Below are 23,937 nucleotides of genomic sequence, written 5' to 3' on the forward strand. Positions count from 1 at the left end.
CCAGCGTCCGACTGAGGATTTAGTCGCTGGGAGCGCTGGTTAAGGGCGATGCAGCGGGTTTAGGAGTTCAGCGCTGTCCATGTGAGAAAGATCCAACCACAAAACACAATGGCTTCCATAGAAGGAGTTGCAGCCTGCCGTTCGCGGCAACATCTCAACGTAGAAGCTCAACACTTGGTGGACGTTACCAGCATCACGTGGGGACGTACTGATGCATGCACATGTAGAAACCGCAAAGGCGATCCCGGAGTTGTAATTGAGCGCTGCCATAGAAAAGAGAGACCTAAAATATGGTGAGATGAGATAGCTATAAGGCCCTAACCACCGCACTGCGACGTCAACGTACCATCCGAGCGTAAGGCCGCAGCCTCACGGCTGTCGTGACGAACTTCAGTTGGTTACCGCGTCAAGTAATGTCAAGTTCCGTGTGGGTCATGCTTGCGCGTTCCGTGTCAAGTAAGACTTGTAATAGTAGTAGGACTGCCTTAGACATAGGCTGAGACAACGTTGCGGCCCACCACTGACAGTGTTCAAGTTGGGAAACCCGAGATCAATCCGAGTCGCAAATTGGGCGCCAGTGGATGATTGACTCCGGGCCGGGGTATCCGCAGGCATTACGAGTCGGAGCTTGCCTCAGCAGGCTGTTTTGCAGTGCACCAGCTCCTCCTCTCAGGCCTCACCGGCACCACCATTATTGTGGACATCCTTCAATTGTACGAATTGTCGTCTCCTCGTCTCCTCACGATGTTCTGCTGTGACCTATCTCTGGAGGATCAACCCCCTCTCATCATCACCAGGCGCGTTCTCACCTAGCTCGGAGTGCCACCCTGTGGGGTTCCGACCATCTCGTCTCGAGAAAGCACAATCTTTTAATCGAAGGCTATGTCGACGTAGGCGGCGATGTACATGGCAGATGACGGCAGGTGGCAATGGAGGTTTCTATCAGGTCAGTAGTAGCACGGCGGTCGCCTCTTCTTGCCCGTATGTGGTCGTATACTCATCACTTGCGTTCCTCAAAAGTCCAAGAACTGGAGACCTGACGAGCAGTGCAGCATGAGACCCACCGACTATACCCCGATCATTCGACGCTTCCCCGCCCATGCCTCCCTCAGTAGGTCGTGCTCGGGTCCCCTCAGAGCTCTCAGCAAGACACCTCTTCGACCTGCCATTCTCTAGTGCATTACACGCACTTGCGTGCGGCAATGGTGTTGGAGTCTACCATGAGCCAGCGTAGATACGTATGGCTGAGGCGTCGCTTGCAGTCTCGAGCTCGGCCGTTGGATGCCCTCCTGTTCTCCGCCTGGCATCCGGCGATGGTGGCAGCGGTTGATCGATTGACGGTCGAAGACTTCGATTTGGTGAAGGGTCCAGCAGGTACCGTTATGATCTTTCAGCACTCTGACGGGCGATGCACCGAGGCGTACTTAGGTGGACAGCACGTGTACGTCATTTGTCTATATATTTCTAGCCAATTACCCCCGGATCCGATGCTTCTCCCGGGAATGGAGTCGTAGGGAGTCGTTCAGGTTGAAGGTCTTGCCCAGTGCCCACGCTTCAGAGGAGCTTCGTGCTCGGAGGATTACGTGAGGCACGCGGTTGCCGGCGCGCAGAATACCACGAATCCGTTGCTTCCCTGGAAGTAACAGGCCCTCCGCCATATGTGGCGAAGCTCGATCGAGAAGATAGTTGCTTCGCCGACACCTGTTCGCGAGCCGACTAAAGAATTCGCTCGTCTCCACGAAGGCCGTGGGTCATACAGGGTCCCGCAGCTCCACGATCTCAGAGTGTTAGGCTAAGTATATCGACCATGCACTATTAGCATCGAAATCGCCTTGCTTCACTGACAAGCCGGTGTCCCTTTCCCTCCTCTCGTTCTCCTCCCTCACATCTCCTCTCCTCTTTCCTCCGGTCGCTCCCTCAGGTTCACGATGGAGAAAGTCGAACTCGAGCCTACTTCGTCCGCGCAGGCCCTTGGTCCGGATGAGAAGGAAGTCGAGTCTCAAGACATCCCAATACCGCCAGCCGCACCCACCTTTCCCGAAGGTGGCCTGGCTGCTTGGCTCACCGTGATTGGAGGGTGAGCACTTTTTGGGTCGGGGTCGTTACCTCATGTATTGTCAGTATTGACCTCTTGCGCCAGGTCTATGGTCTTATTCTGCACATTCGGAGCTATTCAATCGTTCGGTGTCTACCAGGATTACTACACAGTGCGTGTTCATGCATTCGTACTGCTAATCCGTGATGCTTATCAGCCCTTCTACTGTAGCGAGTCTACCTTGCGGGTACCAGCACTCCGTCCCAAGTCAGCTGGATCGGCTCCGTCCAGGTCTTCCTCCTCTTCGCGCTCTCTCTGCCGTCCGGCAAGCTCTTCGACGAAGGCTACTTTCACCCTATGATGATTTTAGCGAGCATCCTCTATGTTGTCAGGTCTGACGTCCCCATTAACCTTCCACTACTACGACCAGCCTGACATGCTTTCCTTTCCAGTTTGTTCATGCTCTCGCTGGCCCATAGTCACGAATATTATCAAATCATCTTGTCTCAAGGCGTAGCTGTCGGCATAGCCTACGGGATCTTGTTCATCCCTGCGCTGAGTGTCTCATCGCATTACTTCCGCGTGAGGCGCTCCTCGGCAATGGGGGTCGTGTTCGCTGGTGAGTCTTCGTCCCTATCCTCGCTTGACGTACTCTATAATGCATATTCGACATTTCTCTTGCAGGCTCCTCTATTGGTGGAGTCATATATCCCATCATGCTGAACCAGCTGTTCAATGGAAAAGCCGGTTTCGTATGGGGTGTGCGGTTAGTGGCATCTTGCTACGCCTCTCGGCCTGATGTCGGACTTACGTCTCGTTGACATGCAGGGCTGCAGCAATTCTCGGGATCGTCCTCTTGACTATCGCCAACCTTCTCATGCGCACTCGCCTGCCTAGTCGCAAACACCGCAAGACGACTTTTACGCCCAGTATTCGCCGCATCGTTACCGACCTGCCGTTCATGATCTGTGCAATCGGGTTAGTCCTGTGTGTGGCTCTCGCCGGAAGACGAACTCACGATCGGACTTATTAGGGGCTTCCTCGTCTTCTGGGGTCTGTTCTTCCCGTGTACGATTCCCGTTCCTTACGCACGATCACCGTGTATGTTTTCTCACATTTGTTGCAGTCTTCTACCTCCAGCTATTCGCGAACGTGCACGGCGTATCGCCCAATCTGGCTCGCTACACGGTGCGCAAGGCGTAACGCCCTTATGCCGCCACTCCGCGCTGATGCGCGTTCCTAGATTTCAATTCTTAACGGCGCATCGCTCTTTGGGCGGACTATCCCGAACTTCCTCGCAGATGTCTGGGGACCGTTCAATGGTATGTACTGCGTCAGTTCGCTGTCACATAGGCGCAGTCGTACTCATGGAGCTCGTTTCAATCCAGTGATCATCCCCATGACGGCCATCTCAGGCTGCCTCATCTTTGCTATGTTTGGCGCAACCAGCGACGGGGCGCTCATCGCGTTCGCAATTCTCTATGGCTTCTTCTCTGGCGGATGTGAGTCGCATGTTCGGCGTGGCAGCTGTGCAATCACTGACGGGCTGCTCGCATAATGGCGCACTATGCGTTACAGTCATTTCGTTGATCGCACCCTGTGCAGCTAGCTTCTCTGTAGACGTCGGAGAAGTCGGGTGCGTACTGAGTTCTATGCTGATATGAACTGTCGAAACTGACCTGTTCATATCACAGGACACGTATCGGCGTCATCTGCTTCATCGTCGGGTTCGCGCTACTCACGGGGAATCCCATTGGGGGTGCGCTGTTGAAGTCGCCGCACTATGAATGGCAGAACCCGATTCTGTTCAGCTCGGTCAGTCTGACACCGATGCAAGGCTGTGACCCGGTTCGCCGTACTGACCGTACCGCTTGCTTTACACAGATCACCGTCCTCGCGGGAGCTGCGACGCTTGTTCTGTCGCGCCAACTGGCAGTGAGGAAGCGGAGGACCCAGAGGCTCTGAGACTTGCTGCTACCGGATTGATTGCGATCGGCGTGAGGATGCTTGGACGTTCGTGCGCCAAAACGGATACAGGCAGTTCTGGAGGTCCGTATGCGTCTGTTTTTGAGCTGTGAGATTCTTTCGGCCTGAGTAGCCATGTATAATCCTTGCTTTCTTGATCATGACCAAGTATGCACCACAAGTACGAGCTCTTTCGCGCATACAACAGTCAACGGGCATGCCCGAGGATTGTCGTCCATAGCAGCTTTGTTTCCCATGACCGCATACCTTGAGGTCCCCGCCCGGGAGTCTGGACCCCGGCATCTGGCGCGGCCGCGAACTCAGGCTGTCTTCGAAGGTCGTGTTCGTCTTCGCTAGTTCTCCGTCCGCAGCTCGCGGGATGTCGTAACCGGCACCCTGACGGCCAGTAGAGTTGGTACCAGGCTTCGCGGAACAGAAGCGGCTCGAGGTGCATCGACAAGTTCGACGCATATGGTGCGCCCCACTTGCAATGGAGAGGCTGTACATATGCCATCGCGAAGGCTGTCAACCGGCCTAACGTGAACCCGCCGGGACGCAGAGCGGGAGCCCAGTGAGGAGAAGTCGTTGCCGCATCCGCCGAAGCCGACCGCGGTGGGTACTCACAGGCCTATCTATAAGTAACTTACAACTTCCTCTGCTATCATCCTTTGCTATGATGACGTATCAAGGGTGTCTTCGCAGTTCAGACCTGCAAGCTCAAGCTCAAGGTTCATGCTCATCCCTGTCTCGGAATGGCAAGAAACAGCCCAGACAGAGTTCGTCATCAGTTCGAAGAGCTGGCTAGCTGACAATCTGAACGATGTCCGTCCATTGCGGCATTAATAGGACAGATACTCAATCCATAATGATACATACAACTGAGAGACTCCTCCATAATTAGCACGTCGGGGACACATCGGAAGAACGCTACGTGTATCGTCATATCACTCAGACCATGGGGTCGAGCTGGCCAGCCTTCCATCCGTCGGGGTCGCCGCCCATATCATCCATCATGTACGTGTCGCTCAGATCGCGGCTCCCAGAGACGTTAGACCTGGAGACGGCGGTGCCGTCGGACGCCGCGACGCCGGGGGGATGAACAGGGCTGAGAGTGAACGTGATGGGCTTCTGCACGGTCGATTGAAGGAAGGTGGAGGTCTGGACCGCGACGCCTTGGTCGACGCGGATGAGGATGAGCGTGAACGATATGGGCTGTTGGGATGAATTGGAATAGGTCAGCAGCGGACTCGACAAAAGGGCCGCACACGGAGAGATATGAGATGGTATCGCTCACTATGAGTTGGACAACCTGTAGGAGGACGGTTCGAAGTTTCAGTTCAAAAGTTATGTCCAGTCGGTTGGCGAGTCAGCGTATGGTACATACCACGTCGGACACGGGGTATTGCGAGTTGTTGGACGCAAGGAAGGTGCTGAAGAAGATGACGACTGATATGGTGTAGATGAGCCCGGACTCGACGAGGATGCGGACAATCCGAGTCAGCCTATAGCTCCCACCCAGACGCGTCACGCTCTGGGAGGAGATAGCAGCGTTGATACTCATTATACGGTACACGATCATGCCTGGATTGGTGGTGAGCCGAGGTCCATTCGCGTAGTTGGATGGCACATGGCAAACTTGATCGCGTACCTGTCGTCATGGTTGTCATTGCCAGAGTGAGGGAGAGCACGCTGGTGATGAACGGTCTGAGGCTTGATGCGTTCAAGGTGGCCTCGGTATGCAATGTTGCCGTGATATAGATAGTGACTCCGCCACAGGCTGGTAACGAGACATGTCCAGTTCGCAAATGATCGAACGAGAGGGTGTGACGGACCTGTCTCTGCGAGCCAGAGGAGTACCGGTAAAACCACGATCTTCCAGTTCCTGTCATACACAACATAGCATCTGTAAGCCTACGTCCCCAGAAAAGTCAGTTTCGGCCAGTCCAACGGCGATTCTACGAAAAACTAACCATGATGGCGTCTCCGATAAACGTCTGAGCGACATAATCCACGGTTTTCATGACGTTGACCCAGTTCGATATGTCATCGAATACTACATTAGGGCCACCGGGACCCTGGTAGTAGATGAAAGCCTGGAGATCGTGCTGGAATCCGAATGCGATCTCCATTGTGGCTATTGTGAACATAGCCAGAGTGGCCCCAACCATGACCCAGTTGATGGATCCTCTGCTCTTGAGGTGCCCGTCGCGAGACCAGAGCAGGACACGCAGTCCGTATGCGACGGTGATCAGGACCATACCTGCAAGTTGGGATAATGTGAGTTACGACGTGCGAAAGAGCGATAAGAGCTAACCGTAGAAGATGGCCTGCATGTACAATGCAACGAGCTAGCACATAGGAGAGATAGATCAGCAGTTTCATCGCAGCGCAACGTGTCGGTACCGTACGTGAGCAGTGTCCAGCGGGAACGACGACGGAGACATCGCAGACGCACGCGACGACGGGAGCAGTGGAGGACTTTGTTTCTGCCTTGGGCGAACGAAGAAGGACTGTAACGGGCGCAGGGAAGTTAGCGGCGTTTCGTGGTTGCGCTGATATAGCGATAAAGGCGACGTACAAGCATAGCAGATTACCATACCATTCAGAACCGCTCTGCTGCCAGCAGCAATAAGAACAAAGTTCAAACGGGGTTCTGAATGTCCATTCGCGACCATGCGACCCTCTGACCTGCCTGAGAGAGTAGTAACGGCTGATGAATCAGGGCGAGAGCCGATTGGTGACTAGTCACCAGTCGTAAGTAGAGTTCCCGAAGTGCGAAACACTCAGCTTCTGATGTCAGAGGCGCCACAGCTACGAATGTTGGAGAGATACAACCATGCCGAACGAGACAGAGGTGACATGCCAGACATACGGACTCCACAGAACTGCTACTACACTGCACCCTCGCACCCTCAAGAAGACCAGCGGCGGTCGTGACCATCGCGAGTAGAGCTTCGCTTTGACAAAACGGGGTTGATATTGCGTACTGTACGGTCTGTGAACATCGAAGAGTAGAAGACTGCCTGTGAGAGACGGTTGTCCGGAGGGTTTCGGCCAGCGACTCGCTGAACGCTGTTCGTGACCGTGACTGGGTCACGTTCAGATTTAGTAGTAGGCGCCGTTCTCCACACCCCTTCTCAGCGAACGTCGACCTGCCGCCAGAGAGTATCATCTAGCCATCAATGTTTCTACTTCGATCGCAAACCGTAGAACTCCTCCAGCCTGTCGACTGATATGACCTTCGGGCCGCAAGAAGTCTGGCTCGACTCCGACGAGTCCGATGAGCATAAAGCTCGCATGGTTCAGTCGCTGACGCTATTCCAGCCAATACCGACATGACTGCAGCAGCGGGAACTGGAATCGATTCCCTGTTCCACGAGCCTGTCGAGCTCATGTCCACGGACGCGCGCGTGGCACTGTCCTACAAGCGTGCACGGCTCCTTATGCACGAATACGGTTCGTGCGGGACTCGACTCACAACCCGGTTGCCCCATGCTGACGATGGTCTTCTCTACTAGCGCTGACTGCGAAGGACGTGCTCGAGTGCACTGATAAGTTTTGGGCACTCCAGTCCGACCCCCGTCTGGCTCTCGATGTCGCTTGCTACACCATCCTCGCCGCACATGTGGGGCTGACGATCGGGACGCTAGCCAAGTTCGCTAGGGACCGGGGAGACGTTGCGGCACTTGTCAACAGTATGCTCAAGTTCGACACCGTTGGGCTGTATTTGCTCAGCGAGCGCGGGCATGGACTCGATGCCTTCAACGTCGAGAGCACAGCCACGCTCACCCCGGAAGGTTTCATTCTGAATACCCCTCGCGAGGAGGCATCCAAGTGCGTCATTCAATTAAGCTAGTAGTCATTAGACATATCACTGATACAGGGTTCATCTCATTGGCAGGTGGATGCCCGCGACAACCCCTTCCTTCGGCATCCCCAAGGTCGCCGTCGTAATGGCTCGACTCATCGTCTTCGGCGAGGATCGTGGATGCCGCTTCTTCATCGTTCCCATCTGTAACAAGTATCAGATGTACCGCGGCGTCCTGGCGCGTCCACTCCACACGTCTTCCCGCGCGGAGCGGTACCTCACCGTTAGACTTCTCCATCACGACCTTCGACCATGTAGCGCTTCCGTTTACCGCGCTTCTCGCAGAATCCTTCGAGGCACCCAAGAATCTCCTTCAGGCGTGGTGGAACAAGGTATGGCGTATACCACTTGGCACCGGTGCTGTTGCAGCACCACTTGTGCAGGGCCTGAAGCATGCCGCATACATCGGCAGCAGCTACTCCCTCCATCGCCATGTCGTCGGCAAGACGCCATCTCTCATATCCTTCTGGACGCAGCGATGTGCGATGGTCCAAGCTGTCGCCGTTGCACTATCACGAAGCAGTCGATCGACATGTCTCTGGAACCAAGCGTGCGCCATGCTTATTCGGTCATCGCGAAAGCGAGCATCGCGCGGCTGTTCCAGCCTTGGAGGTGATTGAGAGATGCGGCGCTCAAGGGTGAGTACCCTTACTGCCTTCCATGGCCGTCGCCACTGACCGAGTCAACTGTCCAGCACGTTCGAGCACAACTTCATGGCCCGCATGGAAGTATGTCGTTGCTCAGTAGCATTCAGAGTTCCATGGATCATTTACTCACTGTCTTTGGACTGTTCCACAGGCAGACGTCCACGGTATCATCATCGCCGAAGGAGACGTTCTTTCGCTCTGCGTTCGCCTCTACAACGAGCTTCTACTCGGGAGATACAGCATTCCCGTCCCAGCCCACAAGGACACCCTCCTCTGGCGCCACGCCTAGGGCCTTTTGCGCACCGCGCGCGAATACCTCGCAACATGCAGTGACCACCGGAGCGAGAAAGCGAACGCGTTTGTGTTGCCGCAGGCCGAGGCGGGTGTCAGCGCGATCGGCCACGCTCTCGCCTACTCCGCCATCGACGCTGCCGTCCCCAGGCCGCTCCTCGATGTCTTCGAGTGCGCGGTGATCCGCCTGGATGCCGTTTGGTACTCGGAGTTGGTGGGGCTATCGAGCTTTGAGCAGCGGATGCGTGAGAACAGGGCGTGCGCGGCTGTGACGCCCCGTCTGGACGAATACCTCCGCGACTTGAACATTGCCCGCTACAACCGCGCGCCCATTGTCTCCGATGCAGCGTGGAAGGCTTACATCAAGCTTTTGACTACGCACTCCGGGCACGCCGACTCTAACAAGGACTCGAAGGCTTCGTTTCTGTCTCAAGCTGTTGCTGTACGTCTGTAGCTATGAGTTCGCGTGATGGGCGATGCACACGAGTATGGGAGCAGAGGAGCGCAAACTTAGCTGGTCTAGAGGTGGGCAGGAACGCAGTATCTGACAGTGAAATCAAAGTATACAGCGCCAGTGATTCTTGAGCTAATCGGGAGCCATCTTAAGCCTCATGCATTACATAAGCGTGCGCCCCGATAGTGACTCGTAAGGCGACTCAGCACTAGTATCATCGTCCTCATGACTCCGTAGCTTCGCCTAGGATCTCCAACTTACCGAGACAACTACTCTGTTCGGCGACAGGTAAGCATGCTTCTATCGCGACCGAAGCTGAACAGTCGGCTCATAGTATCCGTCGTTTAGTAGCATCATGCTAACCACTATCCACGACCTTCCGATCGAACTGATTATCCACGTCTTCCGCTGCTTCTCACCTACCGACCGTAGCGACATATGTCTTTCGCATGTCTGCAGCCTATGGCGGGCTGCTCTGCAGAGGACGCCGGAGTTCTGGGCCAAATTCCTCACGTTCCCGTCCCTCATCACCCAGGACCACTACGAGCGCAGCATCGCCTTCTGGTACTCATTCGTCGAACGGACAAGGCCCCAGCATTTGCGGGTGCGGCTTGACGGAGGGAACTTCGATCTGTTGAAGACGATACCGGAGCATTTGCAGCGGCTTCTGTGGCTGCATGTGCAATGGCGAACGGCTAATCCGAGGGACGTTCAGAGGCGTCTGCTCGCGTTGGGCTCTTTACCCACAATTGAGCACCTGCAACTCGCCTGTGACTTTCCCGCTCCCGTCAACAATTATCCCGACTTGGAAGCTGCTGAGCTTGCGGAGCTAGCACCCCTCGTGGAGGAGTACCCTCGATTACGCCACCTTGAAGTTAACCCCGACTTCTTCATCCCATCGATGGTCGTTGGATCTCTGAAGACATTGATCATTCACCGCGGCCATATGTCATTTTCGACATTGCTTCTCACCCTAAGGCAGTGTCCTGGGTTAGAGTCCCTCCGTCTCAGCCACGTTCTCCCCCGGGATCCCCTCGACACGTCGTCGCAGCAAGTGATTCTCCCGAATTTGCGCGACTTGTCTCTCAGTTACACCGATTACCCTTGCCGGATAGCTGTACAGCACCTTCTGTTTCACATGCGGTGTCCCTCGATGGCACAACTCGCTGTCTCGATGTCCCACTGGACTTTGGCCGGACTCTTCCCCGAAAACGAACCCCTCCCTCTTGCTCGCCTCCTCGCGCAACTCGTGGTGCGCATTTCTAATTCTCACCACGGAGCTCCGCGAACCTACGCACTCTTAATTGAGGGCTATGTCGACGGCACAGCACGAAACATGCCGCCGCAGCTACGTATCTTCAATCGACACTCCCCTTGGGCGAATCCCCACCGCTGGGAGTTCTCGCCTATACCCAGCATCGTCCATGAGTTCCGATACTCCGCCATCAGAGACCTAGAGCTGTGCTTGCTCGACGCGCAGCTCAGCATGAAACGCCCTGACTCGACCGCCCTATTCGAAGCCTTTCCCACCCTCGTCTCCCTCGCAGTGCAGATCACGTCCTGCTTGACTCTCTTCAAGACTCTTCGCCATAAACCTCTCTGTCTTCCCAAGCTGGAGAGTCTCACGTTGGAGTGCGGCAATGGTTCCGGGGTCCACCATAAACTGGTGGTGACCCTCGAGGCCCGTGCATGGCTTGGGCATCGATTGCAGCTGCTCAGATTCCGTCACCTCAACCCGGATAACGTCCCAATTTCAGAATGGCATCTGGCGCGGCTGAGGGAGGTGATTGTAGGAGAAATCACTGTAGGTTGAAGCTAGACCGTTCGGCCCATGAGATCCTTGAGAGGATAGGGCGGCGCAAGCCTCCTGTGATAGTCTTCAGTTCATCTTCGTCCCCGGTTGCGGTGTTTTCCGGTTGTTGTCATGCTCTCTTGCTTGAGTGTTGCGGTATTCTCTTGTAGTCTTGTCTGTTATGCACGTTGATTGTCCTCGTGATTTATCATGATCGCAGCGCCTGATCTTGAACACACACCGCTGTCTTCATCTTTTGACTTCTACATCGACGCCGTCAGAGTGGATTCATACGAGGACAATCGGTCAGTACGGGCAGTATCTATAGTCCTGCCTTGAAGAAGTTGCTGACGATACGTGATCGCCGCAGTTCCTTTGGATGGATGTCATGGACAGTCCAACCGGCATTACCGTGCTCGTCACCGGCATCGATAATCTGCCCTTTGAGCTCCTCATCCACATCTCCCGGTTCATCAGGCCAGAGGGGCGAGGGGACGTCCGATACGCTCACATCTGCCAGCGCTGGCGCGCTGCAATCCATGACACCGCGGAGTTCTGGCGCGACATGCTCGGCAATCCATTCGTCCTCGTCGATAGTCTCGGCAAACCGAACCGGCAAGTTGGGAACTTCCCCTTCTTCCAGCTGACCCGTCAGCTCCCCCTTCACATCACTTTACTGCAGCGGGACTTTGCTGTACTCAAGACGCTTCCGTTGGTACAAAACCTCCACAGGCTCTCGATCCTGACCATTGAGTGGGAGCAACGAGATGAGAGGTCCGAGTTCCGGGACCGCATGCTCGCGTTGGGTCCGTTGCCGAGCCTAGAGGTTCTGAGCTGCACCTACCAGTCGGCCAGCGGTCCAAGTCAGGGTCGAGACACCCCTCCTCATACAGCCCCCGATGTTCGCAAATACCCCAAGCTTCGTCATCTGGAAGTGAATGCAGATTTCCTTTCATATGCTATGGTCGTCCCTCATCTGAAGACGTTGATCATCGGCGCTGGGTATATTTCTCTTCGTGAAGTCCTGGACGCTCTGCGGTGCTGTCCCCTCCTCGAGTCTCTTCAATTCCATGCGGTACACGAAACCCCACACCCGGTCAATATCAAGGCTGTTCACCTCCCTCACTTACGTGTATTGGATCTGCGGGACGCCGAGATGCTCCCTAGATTCGTAACATGTATACTGAAAACTATCCATTGCCCACCGACAACACACGTCTCAATTATGATCCTACCGTATTCCTTCCTCTACCTCTCTTCGTATTTCCCTAGGGATCATGCGGGGTCCCATACTACAGCCCTCTCCGCCGTACTGGACACGGTCAGCGCGCTGGAATTCATGGTTGCGAAGCGCGGCCGGTATGAACGCGAGCTATGGCTCAAGTGGTCTGTCCCCGGAGAAGATGAACCGCGGCTCGCGATATCCATGCCATATCAAACATTAATGTGGAATGCGTATGACGACCTCACGCCAGGCAACAGTCAAGCGCCCTACCCATACATAGAGAGCATCGCCGAGGCCTTTTCCTCCGAAACCATCACGGCGCTGCGCATAGACCTCGCGGACGAGCCGACACCAGTATACATGCGACGCATCGAGTGGACGACGCTGTTCGACGCCTTCCCCGCCCTCGTCGCACTCGCGACGCGTGTCCGCTCGTGCGCGGGACTCCTGCGTGCTCTGCGCCAGGAGCCCTTCCGACCTACAAGGCTCGAGAAGCTCGAGATAACGTGCGCGAACAAGAAGAGATTGCACCACGGGCTGGTGGTGACCCTCGAGATGCGTGCGGCGCAAGGATTGCGCTTGCATCATCTTGGGTTCTCGCACTCGAATGAGGACGCGTCGCCGTTCTCGGAATGGCATCTCATGCGGTTGAAGGATGTTGTCGCTGAGGTTGTTACTTGAAGAATGTGTCCCAGGATGGTTGAGAGGTAGCCTCGCCCCGCGAAGGTCTCCATTTGTGAGTACCGTCGTGTATTATCGCAACGCGCGCAGGTCGGGTCGAACTGATAACTATCCTTCTCTCCCCTTGCAGAGACTGTACTATAAGATTAGTATGAAAGAACAAATAGATGTGCCGTATGACCGCCCGATCCACCACTTGAGCTTGGACAAAAGTTCGCGAAGCGGGGCTCTATGTGCCTCAAGGCTTCGAGATGACCTTGTCCGCGGCCGCCTGTGCCGCTTCGCGATCCTTCTGCTTGTTCCCTGGGACGTACGCACACTCCGCCTCCCAATCCTTCGGGGTGAGCTCCCTCACGCGCTCAGCGAACGCAGCGAGTGTACAAAATTCGGGGGAGCCGGGCAAGTGCTTGCCCTCCTCTGCACAGAGAGGGAGGATTTTGTTCTCGTTCTGATACCGCACGCGGACGTCTGTACGGACAAGATCAGCTTCGCCAGACGTACACGAGGACACGAGGACGTACAATGATCTGTAGCGTTCTGCGCGCTACCTAACATGGTCAGGACATTCTGCCACGCAGACGCTGGTGGTGCAGGCGCGTCGCGTTTGCGGAAGAGCTCGAACGTGATTGCAGCAGTGAATGCCGGCCACCTGTTGCGAGACGAGACGTAAGCTATGCACCCGACAGCACAGAAAGGAGAACGTACTTTTCGTCATACATATCCAGTGTACTGGCTAGTCCTGCGAGGCAGGTGTCGTGGGTACTGTGGATGAGGATCTTCGTAGGGTCTGCGCCGCCCTTCGCTGCCTTCTCCTGCATCTTGCGCGTGAGGTCACTGAGAAGCGGGCCCATGCCTAGTCTGCGGACTTCCTCAGTGCGGTCTGAGGTGCAGCATGGGATGTGCAATTGTTAGTATCGACTATCCTTGAACAGTGATGCAAAGGGGGCGTCTCACACCCTGGTACAGCTAGTCAGCGGCAAGCGCCAATAAAGTTAGAAGGAGCGTGCGTACCTGCGAACCATTCAGTGACAACAGCCTTCTCCTAGCAATCATCCCTGTGTCAGTGTCCATTGGTGGATGGCGAAGAGTGATCATCGTACAATGGTATCCAGGACTCCTTTCTCATGGAACTCCGGAGGTACCTTCACGCCATGGGCATCTGCTGCACGGATCTATTGACAGAGTCAATCCATGGTGTGAGTCGAACAAACGTCAAGGAACCCACCGTATCCAAAATGCCAGATGCTCGGGGCTTTCCGTCCAGGCGGATAGGGTTGCCCCCAATGTACTTGGACAGCTTCTTGTCAAGAGGCTCCAGCGTGACGTTCCATGAGGTTGCCGCCGCTGCAGCAGCAGTGTCAGGACGGGGGGCGTACTCTACAGGCAGTATAAGAGACTCCTACCTTGTGCAAAGCCAATCTGCAGGATCTCAAGCCGTTTACACGCAAGCGTGTTACCGAAGAGGTTCTCGTCCTTGCCGTTCCTGCGTCCCACCATAAGTTTGCACCATTGCGGGCGAATGCTCACCTTGAGTGGTGACATGGTGACGGCTTACCGTATCCGGAGGTGTGGTACGAAGTCCTTTGCGGACTTGGATATTGGGTAGAGACCATGGAGGACTTGCTGCAGAGACTCAATCGTCCGCGGCATGTTCGTAGAACGGAGGTAGATCTCGTCATTCGAATGGACAACATCCGGGAGGAACTTCAGTCTGCGGCATCCCCATCCCTGTCAACATACCGCGACACAAGGGTGTGCTCTGAGGATACGCACCTGTCAACGTATAGCTTCCTGAGTCCACTTCCGAAGTCGAACGTCGACTGCGGTCACGTCTCAGCCTCGTTTTCGTGAACGCCAGCCTGCCGGTGCAAGTGACTCACCTGTCGCCCGACGTCCGTAAGCTCACCCAGCAAGCTAGACAACCGTCACACTCAGCGTATGCACCTCACATCATAAACTCTCATAGAAGACACTCACCACTCGCCCACCGCCGCGGCGCCATTCGGCCTCTCTACCACGCGACGCGCCCGCAACTCCTCCACAGCCGGCGTAGCCTGCGCCCCAGGCACCGAAGCGTCGCTCATCTCCCCCGGCGCCGCGATGCTCGCCACCGCAGCCCGGAACTGCCGTGCAGTGTGGCAGAACATCCAGTTCTCCGGGATGTTAGCCGGGGGCCCCGCCATGCGGATCCCTACTGGGGTGCGCTCGCCTGATGCGAGTTACCAACGGCGCGCGTGAATACACGACAGTCCTGGAGATAGAGGAAGAGGAGGAAGAGGAGAGACATACCGTGGCGGATGTATATGTGCACCTGCTCCAGCTCCAGCTCCGGCGGGGCGACCGGGTATCCGTCTACATCCAACGGCACATGTCCCTTCCTCTCCGTCTGCGCTGGACTCGCGCCCGAGTCGCTTCCGCTCCCTATAAGACCCATGCTGTCTCCGTATCCGACGTCCGCGTCTCCGGTAGCGTGGGCAAACGCGTGTAGTAGTAATGCACAGTAAACCAATAGAAGGAGAATAGAGCCTGAGACGAGCTTCGACATCCGACCGAGGGATGGCCACAGATGTATAGCGAGGATAGCAGAAGCCTAGGTTGAATAACTAGAGCAGTCGTGCAGGTGAGTATCTGAAGATGTGGTGCTCGTGGATGTCGTGGCTGTCGTCAAAGTCGCGCAGGACGAAGGCGGGGATGAGTGTATGACGACTGCTAGCCAGTGCCTCCACCCAATGCACGACGACGCATTTGCCTTACTCGGCAAACAGGCGCCTGTGAGGTAGCGCATCGCGACGCCACCTCGACTAACCACCGTGCAAGAAAATCCCATACTGTAACTTAGGAGCCAGACATTGCGTTCTAGCAGCCCAGTTTCGGAAGTAGCCCTCCAAATTCCACGACGCAGCATACGACAGGGAAGAGAGACACGAGGCACAACTTCATGAATCTGATTTTACCGCAACCCCGAGCTGCGCACACCGGGATATGCAGGGATGTGGTGTACGCTACATATAGTACAACTAGAGAGCAGCAATTACAGCGGCGAACGACTGTGGGGAGGAGGGTAGGAGGGTAGGTAGGATCGTAAGCAGCAGGCGATACTAGATGATAGGTCGTAAATGATGGATGCAAGGGAGACACTATGTGGACAGACGAGCAGCACTGTATACATCAAGGGCGAGGGGGAAGCGGGCGTGGGGAAGCGGGGATGGATGGCGTGGGTAGTGTGGGATGTAGGGGATGATGTAGGATGAATTGTGCGAGATGCGGCGATCGAGGGTAGAGCAGGAGGAGAACAAGCAACTATCGAACAAAGAACCCAACAGCACGAAACCAGAAAACTATATGCAGGATGAATGCGAATGCAGGATAGTGATACAAATGCGATCGAGATGCAGCAAATTTGAGCAGGGATTCAAGGACCATGGACAGATAAGAGCAACAGCAAGCAGGGTGACGAATAACGATACGCAGACGCGAGAGCCGAGAGCCGAGAGCAGAGGAACCGAGCCTGTGATCGTCGCAGGTCCAAGTCAGCACTTGACACATGCGACATGTAACGGAGCAAGAGAGAGACATACCGAGAATGAACCAAGGATGACAGCGCTATGTCTGCGCAGAGCCCCTCCCATCATCTGTACGGCTCTTACTCCCCACCGACGCCGACTCCTCGCCCGAGCCCCACAACACCCTCGGCGTCCGGTACGTCTCTGTAGCGAACGCCTCCGGGTCATACTCCACCGTGACCATCTCCTCGACCTGCACCCTCACGTCCAGCTCAAAATCTTCCTCATCCTCCTCGCTGATACTCTCTTCCCTCCGGCTGACCCCCCTCTCGAGGTCGCGCTCGGGCTCCCTACTGCCATCCGCCGTGGTACGTGTCCGCTGCGCCTCGCTTTCATGCACAGCCGTCTGGCTCTGGCTCCGGCTGCCCGAGGCGCGCTTCTTCTTCGATTCCGGCACGGAGCGCGTCGCATCGTGCCTGTCCGACGTGTAACTCCAGTCCACGTCAAACGCCGAGGACAGCTGGTTGCGGTCCTTGGTCTCAAACTGAGAGCGCATCGCCTGCGAGACCGACAGCGCGGAGACGAGCGGGCGTGAGACAACAATCTGTGTTGTCACAGAGCGGTTGTGCGCTGCCGCGGCATCTGAGAGATCGGACACGCCGGTGTCAGTATTCTGTCATGCTAGGAGTGGCGGATGGCTGTGGTCCCGAGGCACGCGGGTGCAGTACCGGCGGAACCAGGGCGGGTACGTACCGCGGAGATGAATTAGGATCCGTTGGCTCATGATCCATGTGAGGGCGTATCCTAGGGAAACACTATCAGGCACAGATGTCAATTAGCACGTATCTTCGCAGCCAGGAACAAGAACAAACTGACCCCGAAGACTACAGAACAAGACAGGTGTCAGACCGGCATCACGACACGACGCGAGTACGCACCTGAGATGCTTCGTCCGCACTCCGGTAGAGGATTAAGTTCAATATGTTGACCCCTGAAGCATCCCAGCGTGGTCAATGTCAGACGTCACCACGGAGGGAGTAGTGCGGACGTACCGGTGAGCGCGACGAAATAAACCAGGCCGTCAGTCAGCATACTGTGATCGGAACCGCATGTCAGCTCCTATGGTGATGATTAAAGGATGGGGCGCATACATTCGGACAAGACGGGCGATTCTGTCGTGACTGGTCAGACATCATGTTGTAGGGGTCTGAGGAAGGCAGACTCACTTTCCGTTATTAGGCCCAAAGCCTATTAAGTAGACGGTCGATATGCCGAGAGCAATTACGTCGTAAACCATTGCAAAAACATAAAAGAGCCAAACGGTCAAAACGGGTGGCTTGTTACCCGCTGTGCAACTAGTTGCTAGTCAGTATATACAGCGCGGCTGCTGTGGAAGTGCAACTCACTTGCCGCGCTATGGATTTATAATCAGGTCAGAATCGCGTAATAAATAGAAGACCTGAGGAGCAGCGAAATGACTTACGAGGCCTTGGACGGCTGGAGCGATGGCTTGAATTAGACTGAGATCACGTCGCCAACACCAAAGAGGCTTTGATACTCACGAACTCGGTTCCACAAGTTCAAGAACCATTCCGCCTTTGACGAATGTGAGTTCAGCGCAAGGGAAATATGCACGACGACTTACAGCTGATATTGAAAGGAAAGAGAGCACGATCGTCCATGTAACCCAGGTTGAACGTCGAGAGATGTTGATCGTCCTGCGCGGTGATGAGTCAAGGATAGACGCCCAGAAAAGAGACAAATGTACCTGATACCGAGAATCAACTGCGAGACCATGACTTGGAGCACTGCAAGGGATCGTGGTTAGCACGCATGCACGATCCGAAACGCCGCTGAGCTTGGCTCGCCGGGCGCGAGAAGCTGGGGTTGCTGATCACGCCACCGACGCATCCATTCATTCCCGAGAAAGTCAATCGGAGTGCCCTTCGCGTCTTCTGAACGAACGAGCCCCGGACAACGTGTCGCGGGCGAATTCGAAGCGGTGATCGAGAGACGAGAGAACTCACCCTTGAGGACAGGCGGGGCGATGTAGTATCGCTGACAGCTCTCGGGGGTGAAGAACTTGCCAAAGTAGCCGACGTTGCTTGTGATCATGACGGCGATGCTAGTGTATCTGCAGCGCACATGGGGGCAGCCCGCGCGTCGATCAAAATGGTGCGCGGACGGGTGTGAGAAGAAGAAGAAGGAACGGACCGGATGGCGATGAAGAGTATGCAGCCTGGACTGAGCCTCCAGGACCGCTGGCTCCTGTAGAACCTCCATTCGGCCGGGAGGGTGAGGAGGTAGCTGGAGACACATGGAGGAGGTCAGGCATTGTACGGCACAAGGAGTGATTGGCGACGGACTCGTAGAAGGCGATAGAGAGGGAGATGACGCGTATGAAGGTCGTGGCGGCGGTGTCTAGGTCTCCGTCGCCGTCCATGTCGGCGTGGGTGGGTGGGGGGGACCCGGGGCTGGGCGTGGCGAGAAAAAGATCGTGGGGGTCGTGGACGGCGTGTGTTAAAAGCGAGGAGGAAAGGCTATCGACGGGTGTGCATCATGGCCTGCCACCGGGCGGGCACAGGCAGACAGGAGACAGACGGACGACCGCGCAGGCAGCCACGCTCTCAGCCTCCTCTGCCTCTGTTTATTCTCACTCGCTCCCGGCGCCTCTCCCAAACTCCGCCAGGCACCGAGATCCTATCTCCTCCAAACCTTATTCCTCCTTTGTCGCCATCCGCCTCAACTGTCCTCCCGCCCGCCCCACTTGAGGCTTCTTCGTCCTCGTCCACGCGAGCCGTGTCTAGGCCCTTTCATTGTCCAGACCGCCCACTAGCACTGCAGCAGCGTGCGACTGCAGACACAAACCCGCTGCTCCCGACAAACGCCTCCAACAGCACCCCAGAAATCTAGTCAGTCTCGGACGGCCGCGTGACCGTCCTCGTTCTCAGCGCCCCTGCTCTATCAGTTCAATCCAAACCACCCTCTGACAGCGTCACGGCACGAGAATATGCTCCCGTAGCACCGTCGCGATCTGTCAAACCAGCTCACACAACGCGTCAGACCTTTCCTCATCTATCCACCCGCGTATGCTGCGAAACACTCACCACCAATGTGTTTGTCACTCGTCGCAGGTTCGCAACTCTAGCGCTCTCCTAGCGTTGCCCACGATCCCGACGCGAGCGCCACCATCTCACGTAGCCGAGAATAGTATTAACAAGTGTGGAGCCGCTAGTGCGGCTATTTTGCTGCTACGCCGATTCACCAAACCCGGACATCCCGCCCACCACGGAGTCTTGGTGGGATGATCTCGGGAGGTGTCCTTCAAGAGTTCCAAAACACTCGCGATATCACTCGCTGCAGGCTAGAGCAGAGTGTCATATCTCAGGCTGGAGCCTGGTGAGTATTCCGATTAACCAGCTCCGCCATCAAGGATCGCTCTGGAATACACGTCAAGCCGAGACATTCCTGATAATGAAGGACACACTCATCCGTCATTCCAGCAAGGTACACACAGAGTACCACATGGAGCTGATAAGTAGCATCATACCACGTTCGTCAAAAATTCACTACGACGGATCATTTCTACAGCAACATATCAAGCCTCTGGCAGGAGCCGACAGTCGGTAGTATTTAGTTTCACAATTTCAGTACTAAGCGTGTGCATCCCGTCTCTGCGCATCCAACCAACTCTTCGACTCAAACGATCACCTCTGCGACCACCGCCCTCAACCGCGCCAGATGCCATTTCGAGAACGGCCGCACGTCCTCTCGAGAGTGGACGTACGCCAGACGCCGCAGGTGCACTCCCTGCGACGCGCGCATCTCGACGGTCAGCACCAGCGCATGGTGCGTCCTCGGCCCGTTCGCGCACGTCACCTCGAGCCTCTCGAGCCCCCTCAGCCGGAGCGGCGTCTGGCGCAAAGCCTTGAGAAGTCCCGTGCATGAGCCGATCTGCGTCGCGAGCGCGACGAGCGAAGGGAACGCGTCGAAGAGGATGGTCCAGTCCACGCGCCGCATGGGCAATGGGGTCGACTCCTGAGGAAGGTTCAGGCGAAGCTCCGTGATAGTCTGCGAGGAGAACACGGAGGCGACGTTGGGCGTGCATGGGAAAGGCCGCAGACTTGTGGGTACGATATCCCCATGCCACTTCCCAAGCTTGTATGGTATGGATATAGAGATGCGGGACGCGTCTTCTCCTGCGGCAAAGAATTTGAGCTCGAGTCTGTCGATGTCGATCCATTGGCGGCCAGCGATGACCGCGAAATCGAGTTTGGAGACCGTGCCAAGCACGACGGCGAAACAGCCTTCGAGGGATCCTGCTCTGTCTCTGGGTAAAACGTCGGACAGGTCCGCCGAGCGGCCGAATCCGAGTGAGATGCGTGTTGTCGTCGGGCACTGGATGTGTCTAAACATAATTTGTGGCACGAAACCCGGGCATAAATGGCTGTCGTTTATCACCCAGTCGCGCAGACACGGGAGATGAACCAGGGGAAATGGGCGTATTGGGTTGTCCGCGTGCTCAAAGAGACCCAAGCATTCGAGCCATTCGAGTTGTGGACAGTGTTTCAGGGCCCCAAGGATCCCGCTCAGGGAGACATAGCCCGGATAGATGATCAACTTCCTCAAAGAGGGGACCATCATCGTGTATGCGAGGAAGTTCGGGTTTACTTCCAGACAACGTAGCTTTGGATAGCTGTGGGTCAACGGGGCGGGCGGTGGTTCATCAGGGACAACGGAGGACATGCACGCCCAGCTCTCGTAGGTGAGTTCGAGGCTCTCCAAAGTCGGCAACGGTCCCAACGCGAGTACCCTGCCCAATGTCGCAGACCCGCGATCGCATGTGTCCCGTTCAACGATCAGCGCCGCAATTCTGTCAAGATGGTCTTTGAGAGGGGCCGTCTCGAGGAAGTCGAGGTCGCCGTGTGATAACTCGATATGGAGGGGGAGTCTGCGCGTGCGTTCGAGCATGACGTTCAGGAAGGCTTCAAGTTGGCGTTTATCGTGCCTCCAGCCCGTGCCGAGGACCCTTCGGTTGGCAATCATATCGCGCCAAAACTCGGGCGTGCTGTGGATCGCAGCGCGCCAGCGCCGACAGACGTGAGTGACCTGGATATCACCTCCATATGTCGGCTTCAGGAAGCGGAAGATGTGAATGAGAAGTTCGGAGGGCAAGTCGTGGATACTGATGGCAGGCTTCATGCTCGTGTGTGTCATTGGCGTAGAACTGGCCGTGCTCATGGTGCTCAGCAGCTGTGCCTTGTTGCTGGCACTGGTAGCGAGCGGATCTGAACTGCAGTCGAAGCAATGTTGTCAGCAAAGTATGCACTGGCACAGACTGCGACCCAAACATGCCTCACTCAGGGCCCTGAGTACTGAGTATTTGTTGGTATGCGGTAACCAGCAGTTGCTTCGACTCAAGAGAACAATCGATCAGGGAGCGAATCCACTTCGCCGCCGTGGAGATGGGAGATGATCAAGTCACCGTTGGGTGGCCACCTCAAGTTCATGGCAAGGCAGCCGCGTGTCTCGGCTATATTACCTTCGGCCTTCCCCGTTTCGCACGTCACGTCGGTATAGTATGTATGCATGACTCTCGTACATACGGGGGATACTACATCCATGCCTATGACCCAGCGCGGACCAATGCCCATGGATGGCGGCTGGCACTGCGTCGAAAGCGCTCCTCAAGCCAGACTCCACGCAGATCCATTGCCAGTGACGGCCCACCCGAAGCGCTTCTCACATCCACCTCTTCAACCCAACGCCTCAGATGCTCCATCTCCCACGGCCAGAGGGGCCGGTTGTACGATTCCAAAGAACTTGAACGAAGTTCGAGACGCCGCAACGGACTCCCCCGTCCCGCACGGACCTGGCACATGGACGCCAGATCATTCATCAGGAGCCTCGGAGCCTGCGTGCAACTGATCGCAAGCTTCTGAAGTCGTGGCACTGGTAGTAGTCTCCCGAAGAAGAGACCCCTGAGCAGTTCTTCGCACGACTCGGACGCGATGTGTGCCGTGAGGGAGATGAGGGCGGGAAAGGCTTGAAGTAAACTGTTCCACTCGGGAGACGTCATGGGGGTAGGTATACCCCTGCCACAATGTAGGAGAATGTCTAGGTCTGTGACTGCGGGGAATCCTACTGAAGGGATAATGAGAGACATGAGGATGGAACTGAGAGGGTAGTGTGTATTGACGCCCCAGACCCCTACGTGTAACCTCGGAATCTGTGAACGGTCACTGTCCACGAAGCCCTGCGCCAAGAGGGAGTAGGACAAGGACACCTTCTCATTGGAGTCATCGGAACTCTGTATCACGAGTCGGGTGAGGACGCGCATGATGGGTGAGACATTCGAGTTCGGGAAGAGCACTCGGACTGGGTTGGGGGAGCCGATGTCGAGAGCGAGTTGCGCGAAGGAGGGACATCGTATACATCCAAGGATGTCCCGCACAGGTGTTTCGTGGACATAGCGATTGTCTGAGTAGTCCAGGAAATAGTCCCGCAAACGTGGAAGATCTATCTGCGGCAAGGTGTTCAGAACGCCCCACTTGTAGGCATGATTGAGACGGAGGGACTCCAGATTGGGGCAATTGGCGAGGGCGGACGTCAGGAGTACGATTGACATGTGGCCTTTGTGTATGATCAAGGTCCTCAAAGATGCAGATACCATGGAAGGGATGAAGAAGTCGGGATTAACTTCTAGGTGGCGCAACCGGGGATGCTCGTTCGCAAGTAGTCTCGAGCCCACTAGTGCAGCGGGATCGAAATCGAGGAAATCGGTTAGGGGTGCGGGGGATACGCAGGACAGTTGCAGATGCTCCAAGGCTGGCAGAGGCCCGATCGCGAGCAGATGTCCTTGAGCGTCCTTCGGATAGACCCTCAACCACTCCACGTGCAATAACGTGATTCGTGGCAGATGTTGCGGGATGGCTTTCATCAAATGAAAAGCGTGCCCGCCAAGCAGAAGTCGTAGAGGTTGGGATAGTGTCCGGTCCACGAATGAGTACCAGAGCTCGGCGTCGCGCTGATGATTGCGTGTGGTGACAAGGCCCTGAACGGTGAGGAGACCGGCCCAAAACTCGGGTGTTCTGTGTAAGGCCTCGCGCCATACCCCGCAAACGTGCGCAAGGAGTATATCCTTGCGGTCGGTGGGTGAGATCCAACGGAAGATGTGAGGGAGGAGTTCGATCGGCAGATCGTGAATACTGAGCGGCATGACTGTTGCGAATATCAATGGTTACTCTTTCAACTCATAGTTCACAAATCAAACATAGAACGTCTTACTAGTTCATTCAGCGAAGAGCTTCGTGACTTCACGAGCCTGAGGCTTGCATACGTAGTGGTACGGTGGAAGGATCCGGGAGCGGTCGATAGTGTGATCAGACGCTCGGCGGCCCGGATACCGCTCGGGGCCAGCTCTTCGCGTATCGTTTTGGTGGCACAGCGTCGCTGCCTGCGAAGACGGTGTCGACC

General features: G+C 56.0%; 10 protein-coding genes across 10 annotated transcripts; 4 read left to right on the forward strand and 6 right to left on the reverse strand.

The window, feature by feature from the left end:
• The first annotated feature begins 1,720 nt into the window (after positions 1 to 1,720).
• Positions 1,721 to 4,211, forward strand: L226DRAFT_530757 (MFS general substrate transporter). The gene is made up of 13 exons (XM_067679931.1): positions 1,721 to 2,077; positions 2,141 to 2,207; positions 2,267 to 2,427; positions 2,488 to 2,654; positions 2,720 to 2,801; positions 2,864 to 3,013; positions 3,069 to 3,103; positions 3,162 to 3,223; positions 3,279 to 3,357; positions 3,424 to 3,537; positions 3,614 to 3,671; positions 3,730 to 3,850; positions 3,920 to 4,211. The coding sequence occupies exons 1-13, from the start codon at positions 1,929 to 1,931 to the stop codon at positions 3,998 to 4,000; spliced, it is 1,326 nt and encodes a 441-aa protein (XP_067539450.1). The 5' UTR covers positions 1,721 to 1,928; the 3' UTR covers positions 4,001 to 4,211.
• Positions 4,212 to 4,799: 588 nt separating this feature from the next.
• Positions 4,800 to 7,017, reverse strand: L226DRAFT_557683 (uncharacterized protein). Its single transcript, XM_067683191.1, has 9 exons — positions 6,579 to 7,017; positions 6,409 to 6,510; positions 6,315 to 6,348; positions 5,971 to 6,260; positions 5,833 to 5,911; positions 5,649 to 5,777; positions 5,385 to 5,581; positions 5,295 to 5,309; positions 4,800 to 5,212 (listed from the first exon to the last, which is right to left on the reverse strand). The coding sequence occupies exons 1-9, from the start codon at positions 6,582 to 6,584 to the stop codon at positions 4,949 to 4,951; spliced, it is 1,116 nt and encodes a 371-aa protein (XP_067539451.1). The 5' UTR covers positions 6,585 to 7,017; the 3' UTR covers positions 4,800 to 4,948.
• On the reverse strand, positions 6,398 to 7,456 carry L226DRAFT_234757 (uncharacterized protein). Its single transcript, XM_067673128.1, has 2 exons — positions 6,579 to 7,456; positions 6,398 to 6,510 (listed from the first exon to the last, which is right to left on the reverse strand). The coding sequence occupies exon 1, from the start codon at positions 7,170 to 7,172 to the stop codon at positions 6,642 to 6,644; it is 531 nt and encodes a 176-aa protein (XP_067539452.1). The 5' UTR covers positions 7,173 to 7,456; the 3' UTR covers positions 6,398 to 6,510; positions 6,579 to 6,641.
• On the forward strand, positions 7,336 to 9,260 carry L226DRAFT_543141 (uncharacterized protein; the record flags this gene model as incomplete). The annotated part of the gene is made up of 8 exons (XM_067682180.1): positions 7,336 to 7,456; positions 7,519 to 7,834; positions 7,902 to 8,030; positions 8,080 to 8,356; positions 8,392 to 8,480; positions 8,506 to 8,510; positions 8,671 to 8,762; positions 8,805 to 9,260. The coding sequence occupies 8 exons, from the start codon at positions 7,336 to 7,338 to the stop codon at positions 9,258 to 9,260; spliced, it is 1,485 nt and encodes a 494-aa protein (XP_067539453.1).
• A 254-nt stretch (positions 9,261 to 9,514) lies between these two features.
• Positions 9,515 to 11,220, forward strand: L226DRAFT_234779 (uncharacterized protein). The gene is made up of 2 exons (XM_067673129.1): positions 9,515 to 9,548; positions 9,612 to 11,220. Exon 2 carries the CDS (start codon positions 9,616 to 9,618, stop codon positions 11,071 to 11,073), a length of 1,458 nt encoding a protein of 485 aa, XP_067539454.1. The 5' UTR covers positions 9,515 to 9,548; positions 9,612 to 9,615; the 3' UTR covers positions 11,074 to 11,220.
• L226DRAFT_234723 (uncharacterized protein) lies at positions 11,221 to 13,121 on the forward strand. The gene is made up of 3 exons (XM_067673127.1): positions 11,221 to 11,357; positions 11,423 to 13,013; positions 13,089 to 13,121. Exon 2 carries the CDS (start codon positions 11,432 to 11,434, stop codon positions 12,956 to 12,958), a length of 1,527 nt encoding a protein of 508 aa, XP_067539455.1. The 5' UTR covers positions 11,221 to 11,357; positions 11,423 to 11,431; the 3' UTR covers positions 12,959 to 13,013; positions 13,089 to 13,121.
• Positions 13,122 to 13,196: 75 nt separating this feature from the next.
• L226DRAFT_455713 (phosphoglycerate mutase-like protein) lies at positions 13,197 to 15,392 on the reverse strand (the record flags this gene model as incomplete). The annotated part of the gene is made up of 13 exons (XM_067675254.1): positions 13,197 to 13,426; positions 13,480 to 13,607; positions 13,664 to 13,838; positions 13,970 to 14,000; positions 14,059 to 14,130; positions 14,184 to 14,302; positions 14,362 to 14,441; positions 14,514 to 14,669; positions 14,732 to 14,778; positions 14,839 to 14,872; positions 14,936 to 14,991; positions 15,028 to 15,167; positions 15,248 to 15,392. 13 exons carry the CDS (start codon positions 15,390 to 15,392, stop codon positions 13,197 to 13,199), a joined length of 1,413 nt encoding a protein of 470 aa, XP_067539456.1.
• A 1,169-nt stretch (positions 15,393 to 16,561) lies between these two features.
• L226DRAFT_455473 (uncharacterized protein) lies at positions 16,562 to 18,904 on the reverse strand (the record flags this gene model as incomplete). Its single annotated transcript, XM_067675242.1, has 13 exons — positions 16,562 to 16,807; positions 16,862 to 17,103; positions 17,215 to 17,276; positions 17,383 to 17,452; positions 17,514 to 17,554; positions 17,613 to 17,633; positions 17,688 to 17,823; positions 18,003 to 18,057; positions 18,107 to 18,179; positions 18,230 to 18,269; positions 18,489 to 18,595; positions 18,676 to 18,768; positions 18,828 to 18,904. 13 exons carry the CDS (start codon positions 18,902 to 18,904, stop codon positions 16,562 to 16,564), a joined length of 1,263 nt encoding a protein of 420 aa, XP_067539457.1.
• A 1,129-nt stretch (positions 18,905 to 20,033) lies between these two features.
• On the reverse strand, positions 20,034 to 21,922 carry L226DRAFT_557686 (uncharacterized protein). The gene is made up of 2 exons (XM_067683192.1): positions 21,817 to 21,922; positions 20,034 to 21,754 (listed from the first exon to the last, which is right to left on the reverse strand). The coding sequence occupies exon 2, from the start codon at positions 21,700 to 21,702 to the stop codon at positions 20,161 to 20,163; it is 1,542 nt and encodes a 513-aa protein (XP_067539458.1). The 5' UTR covers positions 21,703 to 21,754; positions 21,817 to 21,922; the 3' UTR covers positions 20,034 to 20,160.
• Positions 21,923 to 22,006: 84 nt separating this feature from the next.
• On the reverse strand, positions 22,007 to 23,793 carry L226DRAFT_530765 (uncharacterized protein). Its single transcript, XM_067679932.1, has 2 exons — positions 23,749 to 23,793; positions 22,007 to 23,682 (listed from the first exon to the last, which is right to left on the reverse strand). The coding sequence occupies exon 2, from the start codon at positions 23,678 to 23,680 to the stop codon at positions 22,088 to 22,090; it is 1,593 nt and encodes a 530-aa protein (XP_067539459.1). The 5' UTR covers positions 23,681 to 23,682; positions 23,749 to 23,793; the 3' UTR covers positions 22,007 to 22,087.
• Between the last annotated feature and the right edge of the window lie 144 nt (positions 23,794 to 23,937).

Source organism: Lentinus tigrinus, assembly GCF_003813185.1.
Source record: "Lentinus tigrinus ALCF2SS1-7 unplaced genomic scaffold L226scaffold_4, whole genome shotgun sequence".
Taxonomy (NCBI): domain Eukaryota; kingdom Fungi; phylum Basidiomycota; class Agaricomycetes; order Polyporales; family Polyporaceae; genus Lentinus; species Lentinus tigrinus.